The sequence below is a fragment of the Oculina patagonica genome, unplaced genomic scaffold, assembly GCF_052425735.1.
Source record: "Oculina patagonica isolate OP01 unplaced genomic scaffold, crgOcupat unplaced2, whole genome shotgun sequence".
NCBI classification, from domain to species: Eukaryota; Metazoa; Cnidaria; class Anthozoa; order Scleractinia; family Oculinidae; genus Oculina; species Oculina patagonica.
In genome coordinates, this window is record NW_027558036.1 from 1,387,097 (window position 1) to 1,412,229 (window position 25,133).

A 25,133-nucleotide genomic window follows, 5' to 3' on the forward strand; every position below is an offset into this window, starting at 1 on the left:
CGCAGTAAAAAATGTTTTTTGTAATGAATATCAAGGTTAAGTTTGATTTGTTTTATCAATACAAGTCTCGTGCTTTATTCGGCACGCAGTATTTTTTTTAAAATTGTATTTTGTAATGAATATCAAGGTTAAGTTTGAGTTGTTTTATCGATACAAGTCTCGTGCTTTATTCGGCACGCAGTATTTAAAATTGTATTTTGTAATGAATATCAAGGTTAAGGTTGATTTGTTTTATCATCACAAGTCACCTCGTGCTCTAGTTCGGCACGCAGTTATTTTGAGTTATTTTGACTCGTACTCTAGTCGGCACGCGGTAATGGTAATTTTTTAATAAATATCAAGCTTAAGTTTGCATTATTTTGTCAATTTATATATTCGACAAGCAGTGACTGAACTGCGCGCGTTCGTGTTATTTTATATTTAAGCAATCGAATTTTACCAGGGCAGAGATTGTTCAAAACACACTCGTGTTACCACAAGAAATAATATACGCGCATGATGAATAAGCAATGTGCGTTTTTTGTATTTGCACGCAAAACCAGTGACGCGAAACCGTAATCCAATCATGCTCAGCATGAAATGATAACAGATGATAACATTTATGTCTGCTAATTGCATAACAAGTTGCATAATATTTCATAATTTATGCGTCGCACTCTTCTCAGCACGGTGCTCTATTCGGCATTTTACAGGACTCCCGAAGGTACCTGAAGTACGTACTATAAAACGAGGGTCACACTTCGGAACTACAGTCTGTTGCCCAGTTTCCGGCCGGTACCAGTTTCTGGCCAAAAAATGCATTCGTCGGTTATTTTCGTAGTGATCTTTTATTTTCGTCCACCGAAGCTTTCCTACAGAAAAAGGAACATTTCCGCTACAAATTGATGGTTCTGGCAGGCTTTTTGGTCAAGAAACGGACGAGTAAGGTCGAGCTTTGTTTACGCGAGTAAACGTTAGGCGACTAATTTTTGCGCTTTTCACTGCACATCAAAGCTACCGTACATAAACAAAGAGCTCGTTTTGTAGGAAACTTTTCGAGAGGCTTCGTAATTTTTTGCCAGAATTTAGATTTAAGATGAAAGTGACTAGGGGTTCTGTCATCACAAGCCAGAATTCAGCTGTTTCTGAATTTCAGAAGTCAGAGTTTTAACTAAGATTTGGACTCGCTGTGCCAGTTTCCGGCCACCGAGTAGCACATTGTTCAAAAGCATTTTTATTAAGTGAAATAACTAAATTCTAGTATCTCCTGCTCAAGAAATTAATTTTATGAAATAAAAATCTAGCAAAGAGTACAATAGCGGCTAAAGTAAGCATAGCGTGATAAACTACAACATTTATATGTATATAATGCCAATGCATCCTAATAAGCGAAAGAAAAGGTAACGGGTCATTGACGAGGAAATATTCCATAAAACGGCAGGCGAGAAAGCAAATTCGAATAAACTGATATTGAAACTTACTTTTCGTTTGCCAAGGGACTTACAAGTCGGTTTAAGTCGAGCGGTTGTGGGGAAAAATGTGTTTTAGTTCGACCGGAGTTCGACGGCCGGAAACTGGACCACCTGGCCGGAAACTGGGCAACTTACTAGTTCTGCGAAAAATTGCATAATTTCTTTAATACTTGTCGTGCACAGCCAATTTTTGTACATTTTAAAGGTAAGTAGATGAACTGTCTTTGAACAAAAAATAAGTAACTTTCCGTGTATAAATGAGAAGTTATAGCGATTACAAACTAAAGTGGCCGGAAACTGGGCAAGAGACTGTAAGCTATGATGATTTATAACATGTTACCTACATGCTTGAGAGAACCTTTATGCGGCTCGGGTTCTCTCTACGCCATCTTATGAGCGAAATGACGTGCTTATGATCTAGTTTTAGTCCTTGTTATTTTAAAGAAACTTACCATTTTAATTTAGTAATTTACCCACACAATTCACAAGGTTCCAGTTCGGCAGCCATCTTAATTTGTTAAAGTCGCAATGCATTCTGGTCGAAGCGCAAAGGTTCGTTCCCAGTTATACAACGGTCACACACGGCTTAGCCGGCAGAATAAGCACCCGATTCGCCCGAAATCGACCGCATATAAGCGACTCGAATTATCATCAAATTACCGCATGCAAACGGATAAAGTAGGCCCTATTCACCTATCGAGAATTGTGACGTATCAGGTAAAATATGTGAGTCGGAAGGCACCGTCGCTGTCGCATGCGACTAACGTGGGAAACATGGCTACCGACATTCTCGTCCCCATAGCCCTTTCGTTTCTCTTAGCCGGCTTGGCACGAGAAAACGGAGGGCTCTGGGGACATAGGATTTTTGAATTAATTCGAATTTTTTTGATTGGCTGTTTGGAACAAAAAATTCCTAAACGGAAGTCAAAAACATAACGACTCTCTCATACATTCTTTTGAAACGTCATGACTGCATACATGAAGACCGGAAGTCCTAGAATCTAGGACTGGAAATTCTCTGTCCCCAGAGCCCTTCGTTTTCTCGTGCCAAGGCTCAGCCGGCTAAGAGAAACGAAAGGGCTATGGGGACGAGAATGGGCTACCGATTGCTTGGTTTAGAGTTTTTTTCATAGCTGCCAGCTTTGGAAAGAAAGAACCACACGCTTGATTTCAGAGGAACAAAAAAATGTTTTAAAAAAGTACCATGAAAAGGGGATGAATTCTACAAGACGGGAAATGGGAAGCATAATTAGGGAATGTGCTGCCTGAGGAGCAAGTAAAGGTAAGCTTCCAACAATTGAATATAAGCTTATGATTTATGAATAATTCAGTTCCTATGTCGTACGCTTATAAGCAAAAATAAATTACTTTCCTTCACTACAACTCATGCATTAAAGTGTTAAAAGCTAGCTGATATCGGCCATCGAGTGCTGCCTCGATGATAACCTGAACTAGTTCTGTAGGTTATCATCGAGGCAGCACTCGATGAAAGCATTTTAGCTCGAAATAACGGAGTTTCGAATAACTGAATTTCAACTAAATGTCTAACTGTATTAAAATTTAAGGAAAGATTTCCGCACAGCCCCCTACATTAATTATGTATGCAATTATTTCATACTATCACTATACATAAACAGCAATCATGAAAAGAACGAATCAGTCAGAATATTGTATGCATAATTAATGGGGGGCTGTGCGGAAATCTTGCCAAATTTAATTGTACTGGCGAAATTATCCATAGAAAGCAGCCTTTATAAACTTACAACATAGAGCCCAATGCCCTATTCAATTAAAACCACCATAAGATAAATTAAAAATAAAATATAGAGGGCGCTAAATCAAATCATTACGGTAGCTCAATAAATTTATTATTTTTTAAATATTATTAGTGTTCAATAAAAATGTATATAGCAAATTCTTGTTTACTAATCTGATTTGTAATAAAAATAATAATTTCTCTGAGTAAATAAATACAGAACTAAAGCTATACATGCTTTAGCAGCTCATATCTTGATAACTAGAATGTTAAAACATGTTTTAGGCCTGATAGTGGTCATCCTCAGTGAACTTGAGTCTACTCACCTGCAGATACGAAAATATGATGAGTCACTTGGAATTTGATAAGTTTATTATGGCTGTAGTAACACAGAAATCTCGAACTGAAATTCCGTGTGACTGTGTAGCGCATATAATTAGTGTTCACTCTAACAAGCGTGCCCGCTCGTACTGTACGTTTTAATTTGTCACTTTTCAAACTGATCACGTGCACGTGCTGTTTTCTGGCGTTACAATTTACACTGAAGAAGGGGCAGTAGCCCCGAAATGTATGGAAATATTTTTCTTTCATCGGTGCATTTTACATTTACATTTTGCATTTTAAATTATTGCTTTAATATATTACGGCTGTACAGGGTTTGAGAAATATATCAAGCTAGGTTATTTATTTGACATAAGTAGACCTATTAATACAGGTGTATTATATTTTCCCTTATGATCATTAAACAACAACAAACCAACAATACTATGAAGGCAGGTTATAATTAGGGTATTGACTTTTCGGAATGAATAAATGTACTGACTTTACTGAATGAATGAAATAATACCTGGTTCTTAAACCTTAAGACTTAAGGGTTTAAAGGGACACTGTCACCAGTTTATATTCAAAACCTCAAGTGCCTAAAGACATGGAAACAACCCTCCAAGTTAAGACCATTTTAGTCACCATGGCGACTAAAATTTTGGAGCTGGCAACTATATTGAAACCGAACTCGCCAGCCTGGCGACTAAAATGGAAAAGAAGGATTGAAAGTGTGAGCTGGTGACCAAACTTGAGCAGTTGGTGGCCAAATGGCCACCAAGGAAAAAATAAATTTGGAGGGTTGGGAACTACGAATAGTGGTCCAATTTTGTTAAAAATCACCATGCAAGTGTACTGAGACGATAAACATAATATCAAGTGATTAATTGTTGTGATGTCATCAGGAACATTAGATCTCCACTTGAAAAAACCAGGCTGATGTTTTCAAGTTTTGCCCTTGTGGACTGGAGAAACACCTAAAAATTATTATGGCTCCCTTTCTCCTTGAACAACAATTTATTTTCTATCGTCAACTTGATGTACTTGGTACACTCCATCTACGAGAAGACCTATTCACCAATTTAAGTACTTTTTAGCGAAAAGCATTAAAATCCCTGTGACAGTGTCCCTTTAATTTAAACCCCTTATTTAAAATTTAAATTCTCCATTCTATTTCCCACGTAATAATTTGACTTACCGTATTGCGTTAGTAGATATAAAATCCTAGCTAGTTACTTTATATCTCACAAGCATTGTATGTATGCTTTATATTTTTACATAAATAATTAAAATTATCATTGAACCAGCAGCAACATTGCATTTATTACTGTCACAAAGTGTGAGGCACAGCTGTGGCTTGATGGTTAGCATGCTAAACTCTCCTTTGCTTAATATTAAAATGCAGTACAATTAATAATTATTTCTATTCAAGCTGCATTGTTTGGTTCCATACTCCCCCCCCCCCCCCACAGGAGGGATTAAAAAATTCCTGGGGGTGGGAGGGGTAAAGTTCTGATTTCTGCCTTCCTTGGTCACAGGCCCATTTTCCCAAAAAGCAGCTGGTCGCAGAGCATAGAAGGGGTCTCAAAGGCCAAAAAGGTTATAATTATAAGGAAATGTATGAACCTTATTGGAATTACCAGAGGATGGGGGGGCCTTAGGAAAAATCCCTTTTGTGGGGGAGATATGGATAATTTTTGGAACTACACATTTTGAAATTAATTTAGAATATAATTAATTTGCAGAATTTGGATAAAAAATCATAGTTAATAATAATAATAATAATAGTTCAAGAATTAGCGGTTCTAGAAAACAACAGACTTCTAGTATCAAGATGCTCCATAGAAAGCAATAAGCCGAGGGTACAATTTTTTCCAAGAGATGTCATGTGAGAGGTGAAATTATCATATTCTTTGCTTGTTTTCGATCATCCTGCCTAGTTAATTGGTAAACACCATTGTGTTTTTGGTGATCATCCAGGTGTGGACATTTTTTGGGCTAGACAATATTATCATTGTGTTTATTACTAACTATTATTCTTATATCAGTGCCGTGCATTCTTGCTAAATATCTGTTGCTTTCAGATAGTCATTAGGGGTACTTTGTTTATATTGTATTAATGTCCTTTTTTAACATATTTTTTTTTTATTTGATTCTCTCTTTTTTGATAGTAAAGCAAAGGGAAAAAGGAAAAGTGTCTGTTAAAGTATTGCAGGAAGTTTTTAACAGAAAATGCAGTATGAAAAGCTTTGTATTATTCTTTGATTCAGAAAACAATACAACATGGTATATATGGTATATATTAAGGTCATCATAAACCTAACTTGAAATTGTCGACAATTCAGGAAATCCCCCACCCTGATAAGGTTTTCAAGAACTCAGTTTTGAATTATAAACAATTCTGTATCATTTTTATGCCCTTCCTTGTATTATTCTATACTTGCTTTAAGATCATAGCACAATAGTTATTTAGGTTATATTTAAAATGAATAACTGCTAAACTGCCTTGTGAATACAGGAAATATAATTTTCATTTCAAAATGCATCCTTATTGCCTAAGAAACCAAAGAATCAGAATAAAAACTATTGTCAATAGACTCTTGAACACACAAAATTATTACATTGAGTATGTTTTGTGTGATAGAGTTATTGTATAGTTTTAATAGTAATAATAATAGTTAATACATTTATAGTAATAATTTATGCATAATTTAAATTTATTAATAAACAGGTGTATTGCTGTATGACATACAATAGGTATAGTGTAACCTAAATGGAAAGAAAACTTGTCAAAACAATGGATGCAATTATAACTAAATCACCTTTTTTGGTTTCATTGTAGGTGACCTTGTGGGAAAAGCAGGCCAGAAAATGCCCTATGTAAGAGCAGGGCAGATGGGAATTGTGTTCAAAGATTTTCCCAACACTTTGGAAAAAGAATTTGGGATAGATCCAAGAAAGCCACACTTGTATGGAAGTGCGCAACGGCGAAAGTTTGCTCTCTCACGGTCCATCTTCAGCCAGTCATCCACGTCCAGTGACGGTTCATCCGCATCTTCCACAAGCCAACTATATATACTTCGTTCGGAAAAGCGTCCAGAGATATATAATTTTATAAAGTGGCCTGGTACTTAAAAAATGCTCAAATAATATTAGCGAGGACCCTGGGAACGAGGTTGCGTCTTTCTTAGTGCTGAACAAGTGTTTTTGAATAAAACGAAACAGTGTGACATTGTATTGCTGTTATTGTCTTTGACCCTGAAATGAAACATATCTTATGAACACACACCTTTCACCGAATGGAAATAATATGTAGCCGAAAGTCGAGTACACTGCCTAAGAATTATGATATGGAAGTACAATTGATGTTTGTATTTTAGTTGACAGTTTATTAAACGATCTGTCATTTGGGGTTTATTGTCGTTTCTTTTTTCATTTTATTGGCGAGCTAGATTTAGGTCGTTTGTTTTTCTGTTTTTTTTTTTTTTAATTTAAATACGCGGCATGTTGTGAAAAGTTAACTATGCTAGACTACTCGAAGGCCGTTAATGTAGAGGTCAGCGCTTTTTTAAAGGGAGGAATTTATAACATACCGAATCTACTGTTTTTTCATCGCTGGACTTGAAATGTGAGTTCAAGCCCAAATCTAACTAACTTAAGGCCCCATTTAAACCCCATTTACACGACAGAAAATTTTTGGCACGGCTAGGGTAAAAATGGTACGCGTCCCCAAAAAATGGTTCGGCACGGATAAATTTTGTCGTGTAAACGACTTTGCCTCACCCGTGCCGAACCAGAATTTTACCCGTGTTCCGGGACCTAGTCGCGAGGTAGTACGAGCACGAATGCGTGCACGATATCATATGTGTAAAGCAATCATGATCATAGTCATCGTCACCGTAATCGTCAGCGTCATCATAACTTTTGTTGTTATTTTTGTTGTTGTTGTTGTTGCACTTGCAAATGTTTTATTGAGTTGACCCCAGGAGGCAGAAAATTCGTGTTCAGAGATAAAGCGTTTAATTTCTGATACCCGCTCCTTGTCAAAAACACTAAGAGAGCTAGCATTCCCCAGCTCCTGATCCGAATCTTTCAATTAAGAAATGAAGTTTGCAGATATGCTACGCACACTACGTGCTGTTTTTTTTTTATTTCAGTTGCAATGAACTAAAAAAGAAAAGTGAATCGCGGGTTCCCAGTGCGTCACCGTCACGTCTCTTTCCAGGGCCGTACCTGCCGTTACGCAAAGTACGCAATTGCGTACCAGAATTTCCCAGATTATTTTTGCATTTAACAGACCTTATAATAGAGAAGAAAAGTCGTGTACTGTCTTTACGCGTACTGATGTTTTTCTCTTGAACTTTTTCTGCACCTAAAACGTGAACGTTTGTCGAGAAAGCAAAGTTTTGTTCGACTCATTTTCAAAACTCATTTCATTCAACCTCAAATGTATGTAAACTTCCAGAAGAATTTAAATATGGTAACGAGTAACTCAAAATAAGTTTGAATTAAACTTACAACAAGTTGTCACGAAAATGTTATTTTGTCTATCTAAAATCTTTTATCTGTCAACGTTTTCTTTTTCCTATTCTTTTTTGGTTTGTACATGATCAGTTGAATAGCACTGATACGGCATATCTATCTGCGTCAAGAAGTAATTCTGACTGGCCGAATTTCAATATAACCAATGCGAACAAGCCTTGTTACTTTGCCAGTGTCCACTAGAGCGGCCATTTATCTTTATGAGAAGATCTAGAGTCAAGATGCGCTCAACTTTGAGAACTGAGCGGCACTTTGCTCTGGTGCTTAAAGCGATAATCTGATGGACTCTGACATTGCAATACGGGCGTTTTGCGCTAAAAAAAAGAACACAAGGTTAGCTTCTAAATTGTTTTTATCGAAATTTCGCATGAGGTCTACACATAGTTATTGCTTACGGAAAATATTTACCGAATGCGATGCCTATGAAAGTAAAGAAATAAACGGACATTTTCTAATTAAAAACACGTTAACATGCTCCAATGTAATAATGCTATCAAATAATATATTGACAAGTTTGGTTTTCTGGTTGAGCCAAGTGAAGGTAAAATCTAGAGTTTATATCTTGATTTGTCAAACCCTTTTCAGTTCAGAATGCAAAAAAAGAACAAAACAAAACCTCCCTAAAAGCTTGTGTATACAGAACTCGTATGATCCCTTAGAGATGAAACCTCATCTCTTACTGACTTTGTGCGTACTACTAAAAATTGCCTAGGAATGCCCCTGCTTTTCCTCGCCTCCTCCTACTCCCCCCTCCCACTCATTGTGACCTTTCGTCCCCCTTCCCCAACACTACCTGGGAAAAATGTTTCTTCTACATTTGGTACTTAAATCGACTGAAAAAAATTGCTAGTCCACGATGTAGTGGAGACCTTTCACTTTGTGATGACTCGAGGACACCAGCACTTTTTGTGCTAATTTCGTTATAAATGTTTAGAAAGACTTCACATGGTTAGCTAACACACGGTAAATAGCTATTATTATATCTTTTGGCAGCAGGAACATCAATTCGCCTTCAAAAATAACCTTTAAAACTGTATGCCCTTACACACAATTGTAAACACTGATGAGGAATATGGTAATTTATTGCTATAACGAAGTCGTGTGCTAAACCTGACTACTAGACCGACGTCTGGAAAAGGACAGAAAAAAGACCTTTTTGCACAATTTTAAGAAGAAACTAGTCGGTAAAAACCATGAATGAACTAGAACAATAATATTTTAAGAAATAGTTAAGTATCATCGTGCGGGGATGGCGACGATGGACGCTGTGTGACTTGTGGTTGATTTGCTACGTGATGCATGTACGACAACAAAACCTAACGAATATAGCGAAGATTGAGAGTCAGCAATTCAATAACCGCGTTAAACTTCAGCGCAATAAGCAGGACACTTTTTCATAGAAGCAATGACTGTTTTTTTACAGTTTCACCAATTTAATCCGTTAAATCAGGTCTGAAATAATTACAATTATAACTTTTCTGCAGTAATTTTGGCATGTGCTAATTTCGTTACGTGTGTGTCAATTTCGTTATGGCCTCACGATGGACATATTTTGATACCTTTAACCTGATTTCATGCATAAAAGGAACGGGAAATTATGTGGGGCATATTCACTAATTTATGGATGTCAGCAATAGATGTATCGCCTAAAACACTTTCAAGACAGGCTTGTTACGGGCATTATATATTTCATATGGCTGCGTTCACGAGAGACAGTATACGCAGTGAAATCCATTGCCATCTAACAGTAATAGGTGTGAAACATGGGTATATCGACCATTTTTTTTAGACGGGTAATGGTCAAGCCACAACTCTCAAATACTTATAGGTTAACACTTTAGCTCAATAAGGATGGAACAAAATGACAATGTACAAAAGAACTACGACCGAGATCAGTATTTGGCTTATCAACCGTATCTAAACCCAAGTTATAACGTGCCTTCTATAACGTGTATAACATCAAAATACGAAGTTTAGAAAAATATTCGAGGCATCCATCCCACATCAGTATATGTACACTTGCTGATATAATTTTATCTATCATTCCCTTTGGCACGACAGTGGTGGACCTTTGTCAAAATTTACGATGGTGACTCGTGGCCCGGAATCATGATCACACCCACTATAGGTACACCTGTGCCTCCAGAGCTCCAATAAATCATACATACCTGCGTGATATTTAGTAGTAGTAATGCCATGTGCATATTCTATGTTTGATGTTAGTGTGCGCGCTTCCCCAACAAAACTTGAACAACTTTCCACGTACTTTCTTATATAACGAAGTCCAGCATCATTCCCTACCTTCTTAAAAGCACTTACTACTTATTTATTGAGAACTTGTTTTAACTTGGTGCCTTCATTCACCCCGCAATATGTTGGGGTACGACGGCATCAGATAAGCATCTCATCTAGGGGGAAGTAGGAATACTACAGCCATTTTATGCTACAGAAACCGGGAAAATCTCTGGGCTAGTGGGTCACCGAGGCACACATGCTGACTTAAATTCTTACCTATCTTTAAAGTAAACTAATACAAGCTAGTTCGCCTTTTCGTTTATTTGCCGTAAAATCACTTTAGTTTAGTAGACCCTTTAATAGTGAAATTTGGGACCTACCTTATTATAGGAATATAACGAAGCATTTTAACAACGCAAACAAAATATACGCGTGATAAAATTAACGCGAATTTAAGAAAATTTCTGGTTAAATGCTTATAGTAAACGTGTTTATATTAATTAACATCAATAAAATTAAAGCGAATTTTTGAATTCGCGTTAATAACATGTATCGTTAATTTCCTATAATAAGGTAAGTTGAATTACCTTTATCCCCTGTGTGGGAAATAGTCCGCAGTTTTGTTCATTTATAATGGTAATAGGACTTTGTGTCGTACAATTCGGTCTGTAATCATACGAATGATTAAACTAATCGGACTCCCGAATCAAAACTATGACAAAATTTGAGAAACAAACAAGGTAAAATGGCTAAACATCTTTGTGAATATTGCCAAAACATAACACTTTTCTCAACAAAAATTCACACCAACAGCGCGCGCAACTGATGACGCATAATATAATATATAAATGGTGTTTATAGTGGTCATGCACTTAGCTTCAAATCTATACGAGATAGCTAGTTTACAGGCATGCCACTGAAACAGAGGAAACAAATATTTAAATGAAAATAACAAGGTTAAAAATCCCAACTGGCAAGAGGCAGACCAGTTGGCTATATACAAAGCGTGGTCGAGGATTTGAACTCGGGACAACCGAGAAACAAATCCAGCTAGTGGCCAGGGAAGGTCTTGAACCGGGGACCTACAGATTACAAAACCAGCGCCCCAACCCACTAGGCCACGCTTGCCTCCCGTCCTCCCTCCTGACACGTAAACTGTCCTATTACACATTCCAATTACAAGCATGACGCCTACGCTGTCCTATTAGTGCTCAAATCGGGCTGTTGATAACCAATCACGTTCGAGAATTTTGTTATAGTTTTGATTAACCCTGAAATCACTTTAGTTTGGTAGAATTGAAATGAAGTGAAGTTTGGGACCTAAGCGGCATCTTATTTAATTTTTCACTCCCCTTTGTCCACTCACTCACTCACTACCCATTGTGCTTAACCCGCATCTTCTCTTTAACTTCATTTCTCACTGTATGGGAAAATAAATAGTCTTCCGTTTCGGCCCTTTTCCGTAACATCATTGCAGTTTGGTCCAAAGTTGGTGAAATTTGGCACCTAACTCGCATCATCGATTCAAGTCCAGTGGCGGATCTAGACCTTCAGTTAAGTGGGTGGTCCGATCATCGAGAACCTAGAATAAGAAGGGGGGCCGCAAATCTCTAAAATATTTTTTCTCGGACCTTGGGGCCTTTGTTTGGCCTAAAAATAAGGTGGTGGGGAGCTAGTTAAGTCACTGAAGTCTCTATCTTGGAAAGTTTCGGTCATAGTAAGGTTTGGCACCTAATCTGGATGAAATGGAAACGAATGTTTCCAATCACAATACTTAACAAGGCACGACAAGCGAACTAGACAAATCGCCACCATAGTCGGAGGCAGCAACACGGTAGGGGCCATAACTCGAATGTTAACTTTTTCAAACTTTGTTTTGCTTATTAGGATATCCGGCGAAGTATTCGCGACGCTAGTGAGCGAGGCATGATATAACCGTGTGGAGGGTAACGCATTGTAAAAGGTTACAGATTCAAGACTGTAAAATAAAAAAAAAATCAAGTTTCTTTCTTTATTAACGGCTACGCCAGATGTAGCCCAAAAGATATCACGAGGAGCTTTCTCACGAGTTCACTTATTTCCGAAAGACTAAGGAGGACAGCACTGTCCTCTTCTGTTTCCAAGTCGCTGATTAATGGGAGATCTTCTCTATCAAATAAAAAGTTTGGAAGAGTAACATCATGAATGTGGGACTGGAACAAATTTCCCAACTCTATTAGGTGAGACTCTAAAAACAGTAACTTCATTTTAATAAAACGTTTCTCCCTCTCGTCTTAGTGGGAATACTTTTCAGTTGGCGTCTACCATAGATGAAGCGAGGCCATGGTCAATGAGGGCTGCACTCAAGCCTGTTGTACTCGTCCACAGCAGTTCTGAGAGCCTTTGTGCATTGCGAAATTTGTTTGGAAAGCCTTTTGGCCAGAACATGGTCTTCTAAAGGAAAAAAAGCAAACGACACTTGTATCATTAACAAGAAAATAACCCTTCAGAAAATAAACAGGCAAAGAACGTGATATAAAATGAATGAATCAAATGATTGATGATTCATTTGGTATAAAGAAATAACCCTAAAAAAAATAACAATTTTGATATCTGAAACTTGTTGTTTATGGCTTGAATAAAGTTGGTTAAATATAAGGCACTGACATTATTACACTGAACTAATGTTAACACTGGCAATCAAAAGGTTATTGTCATTAATCTCAATAAACTAGTAACAACCTGTTCCAGCTAGCTTTTGAAGAAGCAAGTTCAGTTGAGCCTCTGTTTCTGTTTTTGTTTCCTTTGCTTCCTTCAAGTGGTCACATAGACGTTCTCCTGAAAAAAGGTTGATAAATAACCGTTTTTAAAAGGAACCTTAAAACACATTCGACTGCTACTAATAAACTGTCCATGTCACAAAAGGTAGACAGATGGCAATAATAAGCATATCAATATTTGAAATAGACTTCTTTGCATAATGCATGAGAAAGTCTATTAAGGTATCTACTCGATTGGCTGCAGTCATCTACTTAGTCATTTTTCCTATTGGCCTAAAATATGACCACAGCCGTTCCATTACTTCACCATCACTAAGACCACCAAAGGCCTCCAGCCTTTTACCACTATAGCTGACCTACCAAAAGCAAGGAAGAAAGCAAAAAAGAAAGAAGTAACAAAAGAACAAGGAAAATAAATAAAAAATTAAATAAAAATAAGTAAAAATTTAAGATGAACTTCATGTCTGCAGCCAGCACCAACAGGGGCAGTCTCATCCAATTTTTTGGACTTAATTTTTGACCGTAGCTTGGAACTGATTGTACTCTACAAAATAAGAAGAAATAATAAAAGAAGTCCCTTTCCATAAAATAATCACCTGTAGAGGAAACTCATAGAAACAAATTAATATTCATTTTAATATTATATAATTTGCAATCCCTATTGTATGTATGGCCATTTTCTGGAACAACACATTCTGAAAAAAATAAATATTCACTAAATAATGAGAAATAAACATTGATAAATGATGACAATTAAAGACTAAGGCATGGTGATAGTTGTGCAACCTTGTAGAAAGAAAAACTATTTCAAGATAGTCTGAATGATATTCATGCACTTCATAAAAATACATATTAATCTATAGTACTTTACACAATAATTAAATGAATTACAGCCCCTCCTCCTTTAATTACCCGGGCTTGGGACCGGCAAGAGTATGCACACGCTAAACAACAAAACTCTTGGCGGAGTTAACTGTAAAATTAGTCCACTTGAGATGACATAAGAATAATTAACTTACAAACAAAAAATTACAATGTATAAGTAAATGTAACCAATAAAATAATGTAAAATTTATCACTACCATTTGTACTCCAACAGCCCCATGGACTATATTGCAGTATGATTTTGAAACATAAAAGTAAAACTACTGACCAGTGCTTTAGAAGATGACTTTTTGTTATAAGAAATAAAAAATGAGTCGATTTTGCCTTGCTAAATAAACATTGTTTCTCCATGATTGGGTACTTTGCACTGGTAATACTTAGTAATACATTAGTAATATTTAGTTTCATACACAACCCCAGATGCATTGTGCTTTAAACCCCTATTGTGTTTGAATAAAGGTTATGATGATGATGACGATGACTGGTGCCAGCACTACATTTCCTTACACATCCAAACAAGGCATCAATGAAAATATACATATTTTATATACATACAAATATACATCTTTGACCTGCAAACAATAGAGCATCAATTGAAGTGGATCTTACATACAACAACAAAAAACAATTGACCATTGCAGCACAAATAAAGATTTTTTCTAAAGGTATATCATCATTATATCATTATAATACCGGTACTTGAAAACACATAAAAAATGTTAAAAATATTGCATTACTGACTTACATAAGCTTTAGAAAGTGATGGTGCCAGCCACCAGAGTGCGTCATAAATATATTGTGATACCTTGCACTCCAGAAAGAGAAAAAGGAAGCACTCATCAAACCTCGATCAAAGGCAACTTGAGGCTGCTTGGGAGAGGATGGCCAGAAGCCATTTCTAACCAGGGTGACAGCTTCTGGCTAATGCATGGTTGTAACACTTGACTATCAAATAACACACTGTCCTGCAAAAGGGAAGTGTTTAAGACGTTGTTATAGGCATTAATGCAGAAAATAGTGCCTCAATAATCAATAATAATAATAATAATAATAATAATAATAATAATAATAATAATAATAATAATAATAAAATGTAATCACTTCAGACCATTTCCATAGAAAGCAATATATCGCACACTAAGTATATTATGGGAAATCAAATCATACTCCGGCATTGAGAGGGTATATTATAGGGGGTCATCAGTCCGCAGACTGCAATGTTTTTTTCTTCATAGACTGCCAATTTCTTTTATTTTCTGCTCAGAACGAAAACGCCATAAATTTCTTGACTGTAGACTGCCAGAAAATAAAGAATGCGCCTGCAGACTGACGCTCAAAATAGGCTAAAACCGCCAGATTGCCAGAGTATAATAGACCCTCCTTTGAAAACCAAATCAAATCAAGACTAAAAAAGGCCATTAAAATAGTTTAAAGTAAAGTCTATACAGTAGTGGCGCTACTATTGTTTTAAGGGCCCACTCCTATGTGGGCAAGTCTCTAATGGCAGGCCCTTTTGTTATAAAAGCACAAGAGCTGATCAGTTTTTAGCTATGATGTAACAATGTAAGAACAGGTTACCAAGTAGTTTACTGTATTAACTATTTTTTCCTTACCAGTAACACCTATTGCTGTAATTTCACAGATATATCCATGATCAGCATTGTGGGATGTCCACCAGACACAATCATTAAATGTGTAAGGACGGTATCTGCCATCCTGAACAAAAACAGGAAAAATGAATAAATCACACTATGTTCAAGAGCAGTACAAGTAGCCTTGTAGTCCCAGGCAACTGCAAGGCTACTTTGTATTAAGATCCGACCTCCGAAGCAAGGTATTGAGAGATAACAGAGAACTTCATCTCCCTGAACTAAAACTCTATGGGCCAGTCCACATTCATGTACGCTGCTGCCAAAGGAATGGAATGACTTCCCAAAGGACTATCGAAACTGCAGTAGTCTGAAAACTTTTAAAACTAAACTTTCTTAATTTTTGTAGTGATTTAGACAAGACTGACCATAAATGTAGTGTTTAGATGTTCTTCTCCGTTATATTTGCCAATGAGAAAATGTAATTTAGGGTTTTTTATCAAAATAGTGAAGACTGAAACTAAGCTATTTCATGTATTATGCTTGGCACTTGTTATTTTTTTAACAAGTAATGAACCTGGCTTAAAGCAAAAATGTTATAGGCCTATTTTAATTATGCAGTGGAAGGGTACAAAGCACAAACCTTCCAAATTACTGGATGGTGTAGGGATCCTCCAGCATGAACAGTTTCTGTGTTCTTCACATAAACTGCCCAGGGCCACAGGCATCTCCTGGAAGCATCCTTCCAAAAAGGGCTGAAACAAGTTCTTGCCTGACATAAAGCCAAGAAGCAGCAAGTCTTGCCTTTCTGTCGCGGTAGGCCTTGAGCTTTAATTGATCTTAGACGAACTCTCCGAAACTTCCGTTTCCTCTTGGTAGAATCTTCTTGTAAATCAGACCACGTTTCGTCGTCGACAAAATTCTCATCTGCAATACTGGCAACATCATCTAAACTAGATGTCACAGAAGAGGTTGACAGCGAAGCCTGCTGTTGAAGAGGCGCAGCATAACGAAAAGGAACACTTACCATTGTCCTTTTTCCTGCTTTACCTCCTTTACAATGGAAACAGTTACCTTCTTTTTAGCTCGAAAATCACGTCGAGGAGGCATAAATGTCCGGAAAGGAAAAATTTCTTGTGGAGAAATAGTCGACTTAGAAACCTGGCCTCTTCAAATTCTCAAATCTCAATTCTCGATAGGTGAATAGGGCCTACTTTAACCGTTTGCATGCGGTAATTTGATGATAATTCGAGTCGCTTATATGCGGTTGATTAAGCGCGAATCGGGTGGAATAAGGGCAATGAAGTTTATTTCATTCTTTCGTTGGCGATTTCTATACCGCGGATTGAAATTCCTACGGAACTCGAGTTTTGTCGATACTGGTCATTTACAGATCCTCAAATGTAAGACCATGTAAATGCTTCCAAAGCGACAAAAGGCGCACGGATTAGGCCTGGGGACGAGGAGGACGCCTGTAGAAACCCGCGTTTTTGGCGGGAAATCGCATTGCCACGGTCTGTTGAGACAAAGAAATTTCAAAACGACTGTAAAACGCGAAGGGAAAAAATTTATTCTGACAAACGAGAGTATAGTAAATTCAACTTCGAGGATACAAGCCTCAAGAGATCTACGAAGGGATAGAGAGCGAGAAAGATCAAGAGAAAATATGCGAAAAAGTAGCGACGAGCAGCGACAAAAACTGCAAAAAGAGCAAGAAAGGGGTCAATAAAACGGACAGAAGAGCAACGAAGAGCAACGAGAATAAAACGAGAGAGGACTCGGTAAACATGCAAAGAAACAGCGAACAATAGAAACAATAAAATGAGCTAAAATGGAACTCGAGAAATTGATACCAATAGAAACAACAACACCTACACCTTCACAAAATCTAACTATAATTAAAGTATAATTTTAAAAGGTTCCAACATGATCTAAACTCAAGAAACTGTGTGTAGTACATGCGCATAGTTTTATAGCGGAGCTCTACAGCGGCCCGCAGGGCCGCAGAGCAGAGCCCCATACGCATGAAAGAAGGAACACTATCGAAATGAGTTTTCATGGTCAACATGGATAGCGGCATGGTTCGCGGGCGCGTACGTACGGCGTCCGTACGGAGTCGCGCAACATGGCGGCCATAGTGAAGCAAGAAGGCCGTATAAAGGCGGCCGTATAAAGGCGGCCTTTAAAATTTAAAGAGGTTTGAAAAGAAAAACAAGAAGCAATGAAACAAAATGTGGCTGAAAATTACGTGTAGAAAGTAATCGACCGCCAAAAAAGTGGACATTGAGAGCCATAATCGATCGATGACTTTCGTGTCTATCTGTAAAGCCAGCATCGTACATGAAGGAGCATTCGAAAGCTAAATCGGGTTGATAGAATAAACAAACCATTTTATTGCTACGGGGTAAAAAAAAAAAAAAAAAAAAAAAAAAAGGAAAAAAGAAATAAAAAACTTGACCCTCTGGGATCTGAACTCACGACCTCCGGATCCGCAGACTTGAGCTAATCCGACAGACTCTGTAATGCACGTTGAATATATCCTATATCAATGTAATAGATATTGTGGAGTCTACTAAACTGCTGCGAAACTATAACAGGATCGCGAAACTATTTTCTATTGCTAGAAAACAGATAATTTACTGTACTCTAAAGTAATTTTTCGTGCCATGAGTAATGATTTTGCCCCGCTTTAAGATTATTATTTTTGTCGTACTGCTGACATTCAGTATAACCGCCCGGTATAACCGTGAGCTATTTAAATTTGTGTCGCACCTATAAACCGCCATAAGCATTAGTACTTTGGCCGCTTATTCACTAGAATGAAAACATTGTAAGCTCCAGTGAAAATTAAATAAATGGGGAGCTCCGCTTTTAGGCTTGTCTAAATCTATATATTATTTTTATTATTCTTTTAATGAAGCACCAGTTGATATATACCTTTTTTCTCCAGGGCGTCCGCTAGCGGGATGTTTTGCCGTAATATAATTACCTTAATATGCATACTCCAAAACGTTCAGTGTTCGGACTTCGCTTTTCTTCGGACACCTTTTTTGTTCGAACATATTTTTTAACTACTCAGCCTCGTCGCTAATAAAGCGCTTGTATTGCACGTTAACCGTACAACTGTCACAGGCAAAGGGAAAAGCCTTTCCTGTGTTGCTGTCATTTTTACTTGTTTTCTCACGATTTATAAACCAGTTTACTCACAGCAGCCTTTGACTGCTGAAAGTACTAAATTTATAACCTTTATATTCAGAGAAGACTCGACAATAAAGGAAGTCGTTCTAGGGGAGGAAATAGGCGCAAGCCGGAAAAAAAATTTCAGGGGTTCGAAGACATTTCTTGTTTATAGTGACAGCCAGAATTTATTCTAGTTGCTTCCGAACATTATTGGTCTAGCAAAATGTCACGGTGAGTTTAATAAACATCAGTGTTTATTCATAAAGTGACTACGAGTACAGATGTCTTTAAAAAATATATAGTTTCCTCAAAAATACGGACTTTTTCAATTTTCTCTTTGGCACAAAATGTAAAAACCAGAAAATTCGCAAACAGGTTGTCCGAAATAATTGGAATGTATAAGACATCGAGCTCGGGCTTCAAGAATTTCGGTGGATATGAACAGTTAGTGTGGGTGAGGGAAAGGCGAAACTGCAAGAAAAACAGATCGGCGAAAAAAGCTGGAGAGATAGAAAGGTGCCCCTGGGGAAAGAGGGGGAAAGAGTCTTGCCAGGCGAGTTCCAAACAACTCTCTGAATGCTGCCTTCTAATTGGGCAGATGAAGTCCCTTATGTTCCCTTTGTATAATTCTCCCCAATCGGCAAGCAGTAACTTTAGAATTACTGCATGTGTTCTTTCACAGCGGTTGTTCTATCGGCCATACTTTCATTTTGATTTAGATCAGAAAGCTAAAAATAGCGAGTAAATCATTTGGGACGTCAGAAAGAAAGTAATTTTGAGATTCACCCGGAAATTTTCGTTTTTAGCGAGAAGAGGTATCGTAAATAATAGCTTGTTTACCTGTGAAATGCATTGGCGACCTTTCGGCAGACTTGTTTGTCCCGTGCAAATATATTAGAAAAAAAATTAAATCGAAGCGTACAAAATAAAAAGGTCAAAAAATTGAAAACTTCAAGCTCTCATCAATCGCCGATATCACTTTTGTTATCATTTTCCCCTTGGTCAACTGGGACTTTCATGCACCGAGTGCATTTTTATGGTGCACGGGGGCAGACAAATATGCCGAACGGCTGCAAATGCATCGCAGGTGTAAAGAAAACCAAGGTTTAATTTTAGGATTTTTAGAGTAACGTTTCTCTTAACCTAATCTTAGGGTATTTTTAGTGTTTTGAAACACTAATATTGCTTAAAATGGAAACTAGCGTTTTCTTGCCGAAGGAAATGCGCAAACGTAGAAATAAACACTAAGCTCGCAATTCGCCCTTTTCTTCAGTACGTTTACTGTCCATGGGTCATGGATGTCATTTTTCGTTTATCTTTTTGTGGGGACAGAGCCCGCACATTGTTATCGACTGAGGGATTTATTTATTTATTTATTTGTGTGTGGGTTTTCTTGTGTCACGTGGTCTTCTGCGAGAGATCCTGGGGATGAGTCAGCGGTCTTGTCGAGTAGTAAGGATGGGCCGATACTGGTTTAACAAAACGATACGATATCGATACGATATTTGCCTTTTTTCTCGATATCGATATCGATATCGATATTATGACGTCATTTCCGTCCTGATGTCATTGGTTTGTCACGTGACCATACAAAGAACAGACCTGGCATTATAAATGTTAGCCAAGAATGCTGATTTTCGTCTTTTTGTTTCACTGTTGCATCAGCAATGTGTGGACATAAAGTCAAGGCAAGAAAAATTCAATTATTGACAAGAACATCAATATTTCTTTGAGCAAAATTGTATTTTTCAACCGCAGGTGCTGACCAGAAGACAGCAGGCTCAGTTCAAGTGTACAGTATCGAAAGCGTATCGAAAGTGCGATATTTTTCGAAAGTATCGATACTTTTCAAAATTGTCAAAATATCGATGTATCGAATATTTGGTATCGAGTATCGGCCCATCCTTTTCGAGTAGGCCATATTGGATTTTGGCGTGTTGTTTCGTGTGGTTTCTTTGATTTCAGCTGTTCCTGTAGTTGCTCGTAATTACAGCAGCTCACGAAGTCATACTAGCCAACATTTCGTTTGGCTGGAAGTCTGTGCAGGTTGCACATCAATTCAAGAGGAGCTTTTACGCTTACGCAAGCCAATATTGAGAGCCGCAGAAACAGCACAATTTAATACATTTGTACTTGAATCAGTCTATATGGCTATATGTTCTGATATATGTAAATTATTCTGCAATGCATACCTACGGACCGATATAATAAACAAACCATTTTAGTGCTACTGGTTAAAAAAGAAAAAAAAAAGGAAAAAAGAAAAAAATTGTCCTCTCTGGGATTCGAACTCGGGACCTCTCGCGACCTCTCGTTCCCCAGTCAGATGCCTACCCGACTGTGCTACTCTGACAACTTATTAACGCAAAGCGAAAATATCGTATATCAATGTAATAGACATTCCGCTGTTTATCTGTTATCATGCCGCATCAAAGAAATGTTTGAATCACCTGCTGCTCATAAATTTTCAAGGAATGAATTTGCAAAAAATCGCAAAGATTATTTGCCGCAATAAATAGCAGCCTTAAGGTAATTGAATGTACTAAATGAATTCACAAAAAGAAGAATCAAATTTGAAATTATCAAGCCCCCACACGTACGCATCGCGGACCGATTTTTATTCTTGAGATAAAACGGTGAAGCCATAGATATTTATATTTTTCCTCGAAGAAACTCCTGGTGCGTTTTCTTCGCCTATTCTTCGGAAGCGATACTCTTGAATGGACGACAAGGTTTTTTTTTTTTGTTAAGGCAAGTACTTTCCCTGAGTCGTGTTCTTTAAAATTCTGTAAAGTTTTACACACTTTTGGAGAGTCCCATTTTCTGGGCATAAATTATGGCGTTAAAAACGTATACAAATAACGAAGTAAAATTTATTAAATTTCAACCCAGTAAGGTATATTAAACTCAATATAATTAACGAGCGCTAGCGTGCGTTTCGTCGTAAGATATAATTCAGGAAACAGTTATGAATTTTTAAGAGCACTATATTGAATAAATTTTACGCCATATGTTATGAACGACAAGAAAAAACAAACAAACAAAAAAACAGCCCAAAAGTAATTATTTTAAACTCTCCCGTGCAACATTTCACAAACAACAACAACAAGAACAATATTTCATTTCGTGCCCAGAAGAGTTTTACAATAGGTAAAAACATGCAAGAGAAAAATTAACAATAAAAAAAAAGAGCACAGTCACTTAGAAATAGCTAAGGCTAATCGAGCAAAACTTAACTAGAGAGATCAACGTTAATGATATACCCTTTATGAATACAGTACTTACCCGCTTATAAGAACCTATTTTTTCAAATTTTGCCTAAACGGGTTCTTATGTAAATGGTGCTTAGTGGAATTTTAGGCTACGCAGGTTCCTAAATAGGTTCTTATTTAATGAGAAATATATTATACACCAGTGAATGGTAGAAAGGTGGCATGTATATTAATTTAATGCCAAAACAGGGTCTTTTTTGTTTAATGAGCAACTTTCACTAGTCAACATGTTTATTAAGCCAAAAAGACGCCTTACTTGTTTAATAACAAGAAAATTTGGAGTCCGAAAACAATTTGGGAGACCGAAAACAAATTGAACCCTGTTTTTTTAGGTTAATTTCTATAAGAACCTTTCTATAAGAACCTGTTTCAAATTTTGGGCTAAATAGGTTCCTATGTAAATGGGGTCTAAATTGATATTTTTAGGCTAACAGGTTCTTAAATTGCAGGTTCTTATAAGCGGGTAAATACTGTAGTTAACGCAGTAAGGTACACACCAATCAATATTTTATAACGAGCGTGCTTTTTGTCGTAAGAAATAATTTAGAAAAAGTTATGAATTTTTAGAAGCATTATATTGATCGTTTTCACTGTCACGCAAATACAAATCGAAAAACCAATCAGTGAATGAAGTCAAGAAAACGGGATATTATAGGAGATTAATAAAGAAGACGTTTCTCCAAATATTAGGTCCGTGCGTTATCCCACACTTCAGTTAATCGTCGAAATGTTTTGCACAAATTTTCAGAGCCCTGGAGCTCTGAAAGTAGGTAGTAGGTAGGTAGTAGGGAGTTGGAAGTCTTCGGAAATATTCCGAAATGATCGGGAATTGTCGGAAAATGGCCGAAAACTTCTAGATATACTAAACAAAATAATATTGGCCTTTTTGGAGCCGTTTTTGTTTCATTTCTGGATAAAATTCACTGTTACAGTGAATTTTTTATTGTCAGTCTTAAAATACCTAAAATTTAACTATGTCATGTTACAGAGCCAAAAAGGTAAGTGCTATAAGTGTTATCGAGGTACACCCATCCAGACCCTCATGAACGTCGAAGGCATTAGCTGATAATTTGAATTCATTTCTATGATAAACAAAACAAAAACTGTTATCGTCCACAAAATTTAAAAGAAAGAACAGCTGCTAGACGTTGCACTTTCTCGGTGTAGAAGATTTCGTATTTCCACTGGAAGATACGACCCAACAATAAAAGAAAAAGTTTGCCACCTTTCAGGTAATTTAAACTGTAGAATTTAAAACTGTTTTTCAAGTATAAATCTAACTGTTTAACGCTACGGTGCCAAAAAGGTAAGTGTTAAGTGTTATAGAGGTACCCCCATTCAGCCCCTTATGAACGTCCAAGGCATTAGCTGACAATTTGAATTCATAATTATGTGAAACAAAACATAAACTGTGAACATCCACAAAATTTAGAATGAGGAGCAGCTGCTAGGCGTTACACCTTCTCGGTGTAGAATATTTCGTCTTTCCACTGGAGGATACCGCCCAACACTACAAGAAAAAGGTTGCCACCTTTCAGGTAATTTAAAATATAGTTTTCTTTAAATTGTCATTTAAAACAAGATTGTAATTTCAGTTTATATACGAAAACAGAAACAACGTTAAAACAAATGCAAGACTGGTTAAACAGCTAGCACCTGATGAACACTGGTGTTTGCAGTGCTTTCGAAATAATGGGCTGGAATTAAATAAATGGCAAAAAGCATATCAGCTTTCCATGCGCTTTATCGCTCCTCCTATTCTATACAAGGGTGATCTGGGTAACAATATGCTGTTGTTTTTGTTACTGGCCCATGCCCGCTTTGTGAAAGCTTAAACTTTCCCCAAGCATGAAACATTTTACGCTTTTTAAACCTTTCATTATATTTCGCGCCTCTTGCCCGCGCACAGTACCAGTACAGCAATTTTATCCACACTCAGAGAAGTTAAACTCTGACTTAAAGTGCAGATAAACATTCAATGGAGAATAGATGTGTCGCCAGTTCCACGCAAATGTCGTAAAGTCGAAAGGAAATTGCTGATAATGATTTACCGCAATATAACACAAAGGAAGAACCAGTCCTCTCGTTTTTTACCGAAGTACTGAACTTTTGTTTCTGTGAGATTGAAGGTGGCAAATCATGAGTCAGAAAAAACTGCTTAAGACCGTTAGACAAGCGGTGAGTTTTGCAATCAATGTCGACTTTTAAAAGCTTTAGCATGATTATCTAAGTAACTGTTTAAGTTTTAACTGTTCTTCTTAAAGAAGTCTATTATATAATTGTGAAGTTGGTACTTTTGGAAAATGAAAGTTCAGGGAGCGAAATTTATTTCCCTTTTTTTATTCATTTCCCGTGTACAAAAGTATAAAGTGAAGGGAAGACTATAAACAGATCTAGGAGATTAAAATTAAAACCTGCGAGCTTGTCAAAACTTAAAATTTGACTAGTTAGATCATGAATAATGTCACTCTGAAAAACATCTCCACCTTTTCTTAAAAAAAAACAATGGTCCTGTAACCAGGTGGCTGATTCAGGATTGAAAATGAAAACGTTACTCTGGTTTAAAAATGTTGAAAATGTTCATAAAATTTCGTAAAAGTCCCAACGTTTCGGCTAAAACTTTAATCTTCATCAGGTGGAAAGTGACAAGGAGTTTGTAAAAAGCACGCTTTTATACTATGTAAAATCGGAGCTAATTATGTTTTTCCCTCAAGGCTAAATTTGAAAACTCGTGCGGCTAATGCATGCCACTTTACGACATTTTAAGAACATTTTCAACATTTTTAAACCAGAGTAACGTTTTTATTTTCAATCATTTCCACCTTTGATATTTATTTTCTAATATTCGTGAAATAAAAATCAAACAATATCCTTAGCCTGGTATAATGTTACAGAAACATTGCCCCTATCACTGTTTGAAACTGAAACCGAATACAACTCGGCAATAAAAAACTTCATCAATGTATGCGTTGGCAGTCACTTATGGAAATGTGCCAGCGCAGCCAACAGAAATGTTAATGGGTTCAGAGAATTAGAAAAGCAGAAACAAAAATGATGGTTAACATGTCATCGCTTCTGGTAACTGCGCGCGATTCCTAGCTTATATAAATAAAGACAGCGGCATGGCAAAAGTCCCGGATTCT

The 25,133-nt window shown here is 37.0% G+C and overlaps 3 protein-coding genes and 2 long non-coding RNA genes across 10 annotated transcripts in view; 2 read left to right on the top strand and 3 right to left on the bottom strand.

Moving 5' to 3' along the window:
* LOC144640148 (uncharacterized) overlaps positions 1 to 1,977 on the bottom strand; it is a 199,738-nt gene extending 197,761 nt beyond the window's left edge. For 3 of the 4 annotated variants that reach the window (XR_013568293.1, XM_078499361.1, XM_078499362.1), the window contains exon 1: positions 1,904 to 1,974. The gene's annotated coding sequence lies outside the window, so the exon portion shown is untranslated. Of the gene's footprint in view, positions 1 to 1,903 lie in introns of all 4 variants that reach the window. The other variant, XM_078499363.1, reaches the window with a different exon arrangement.
* LOC144640157 (uncharacterized) overlaps positions 1 to 25,133 on the top strand; it is a 261,782-nt gene that overhangs the window by 168,828 nt on the left and 67,821 nt on the right. The window lies entirely within an intron of this gene.
* On the top strand, positions 2,555 to 6,939 carry LOC144640184 (uncharacterized). The gene is made up of 2 exons (XR_013568302.1): positions 2,555 to 2,733; positions 6,371 to 6,939. It is a non-coding gene; the product is annotated as an uncharacterized LOC144640184 (long non-coding RNA).
* LOC144640196 (uncharacterized) lies at positions 12,297 to 14,328 on the bottom strand. Its single transcript, XR_013568305.1, has 2 exons — positions 13,027 to 14,328; positions 12,297 to 12,738 (listed from the first exon to the last, which is right to left on the bottom strand). It is a non-coding gene; the product is annotated as an uncharacterized LOC144640196 (long non-coding RNA).
* Positions 14,722 to 16,747, bottom strand: LOC144640200 (uncharacterized). 3 transcript variants are annotated; one of them, XM_078499408.1, is made up of 4 exons: positions 16,566 to 16,747; positions 16,182 to 16,491; positions 15,563 to 15,665; positions 14,722 to 14,914 (listed from the first exon to the last, which is right to left on the bottom strand). In XM_078499408.1, the coding sequence occupies exons 1-4, from the start codon at positions 16,646 to 16,648 to the stop codon at positions 14,898 to 14,900; spliced, it is 513 nt and encodes a 170-aa protein (XP_078355534.1). In that variant the 5' UTR covers positions 16,649 to 16,747; the 3' UTR covers positions 14,722 to 14,897. The 3 variants fall into 3 exon arrangements, with proteins under 3 accessions (XP_078355534.1, XP_078355533.1, XP_078355532.1); XM_078499407.1 differs by lacking the exon at positions 14,722 to 14,914 and having other exon boundaries at positions 15,216 to 15,665; positions 16,194 to 16,491; XM_078499406.1 differs by lacking the exon at positions 14,722 to 14,914 and having other exon boundaries at positions 15,216 to 15,665.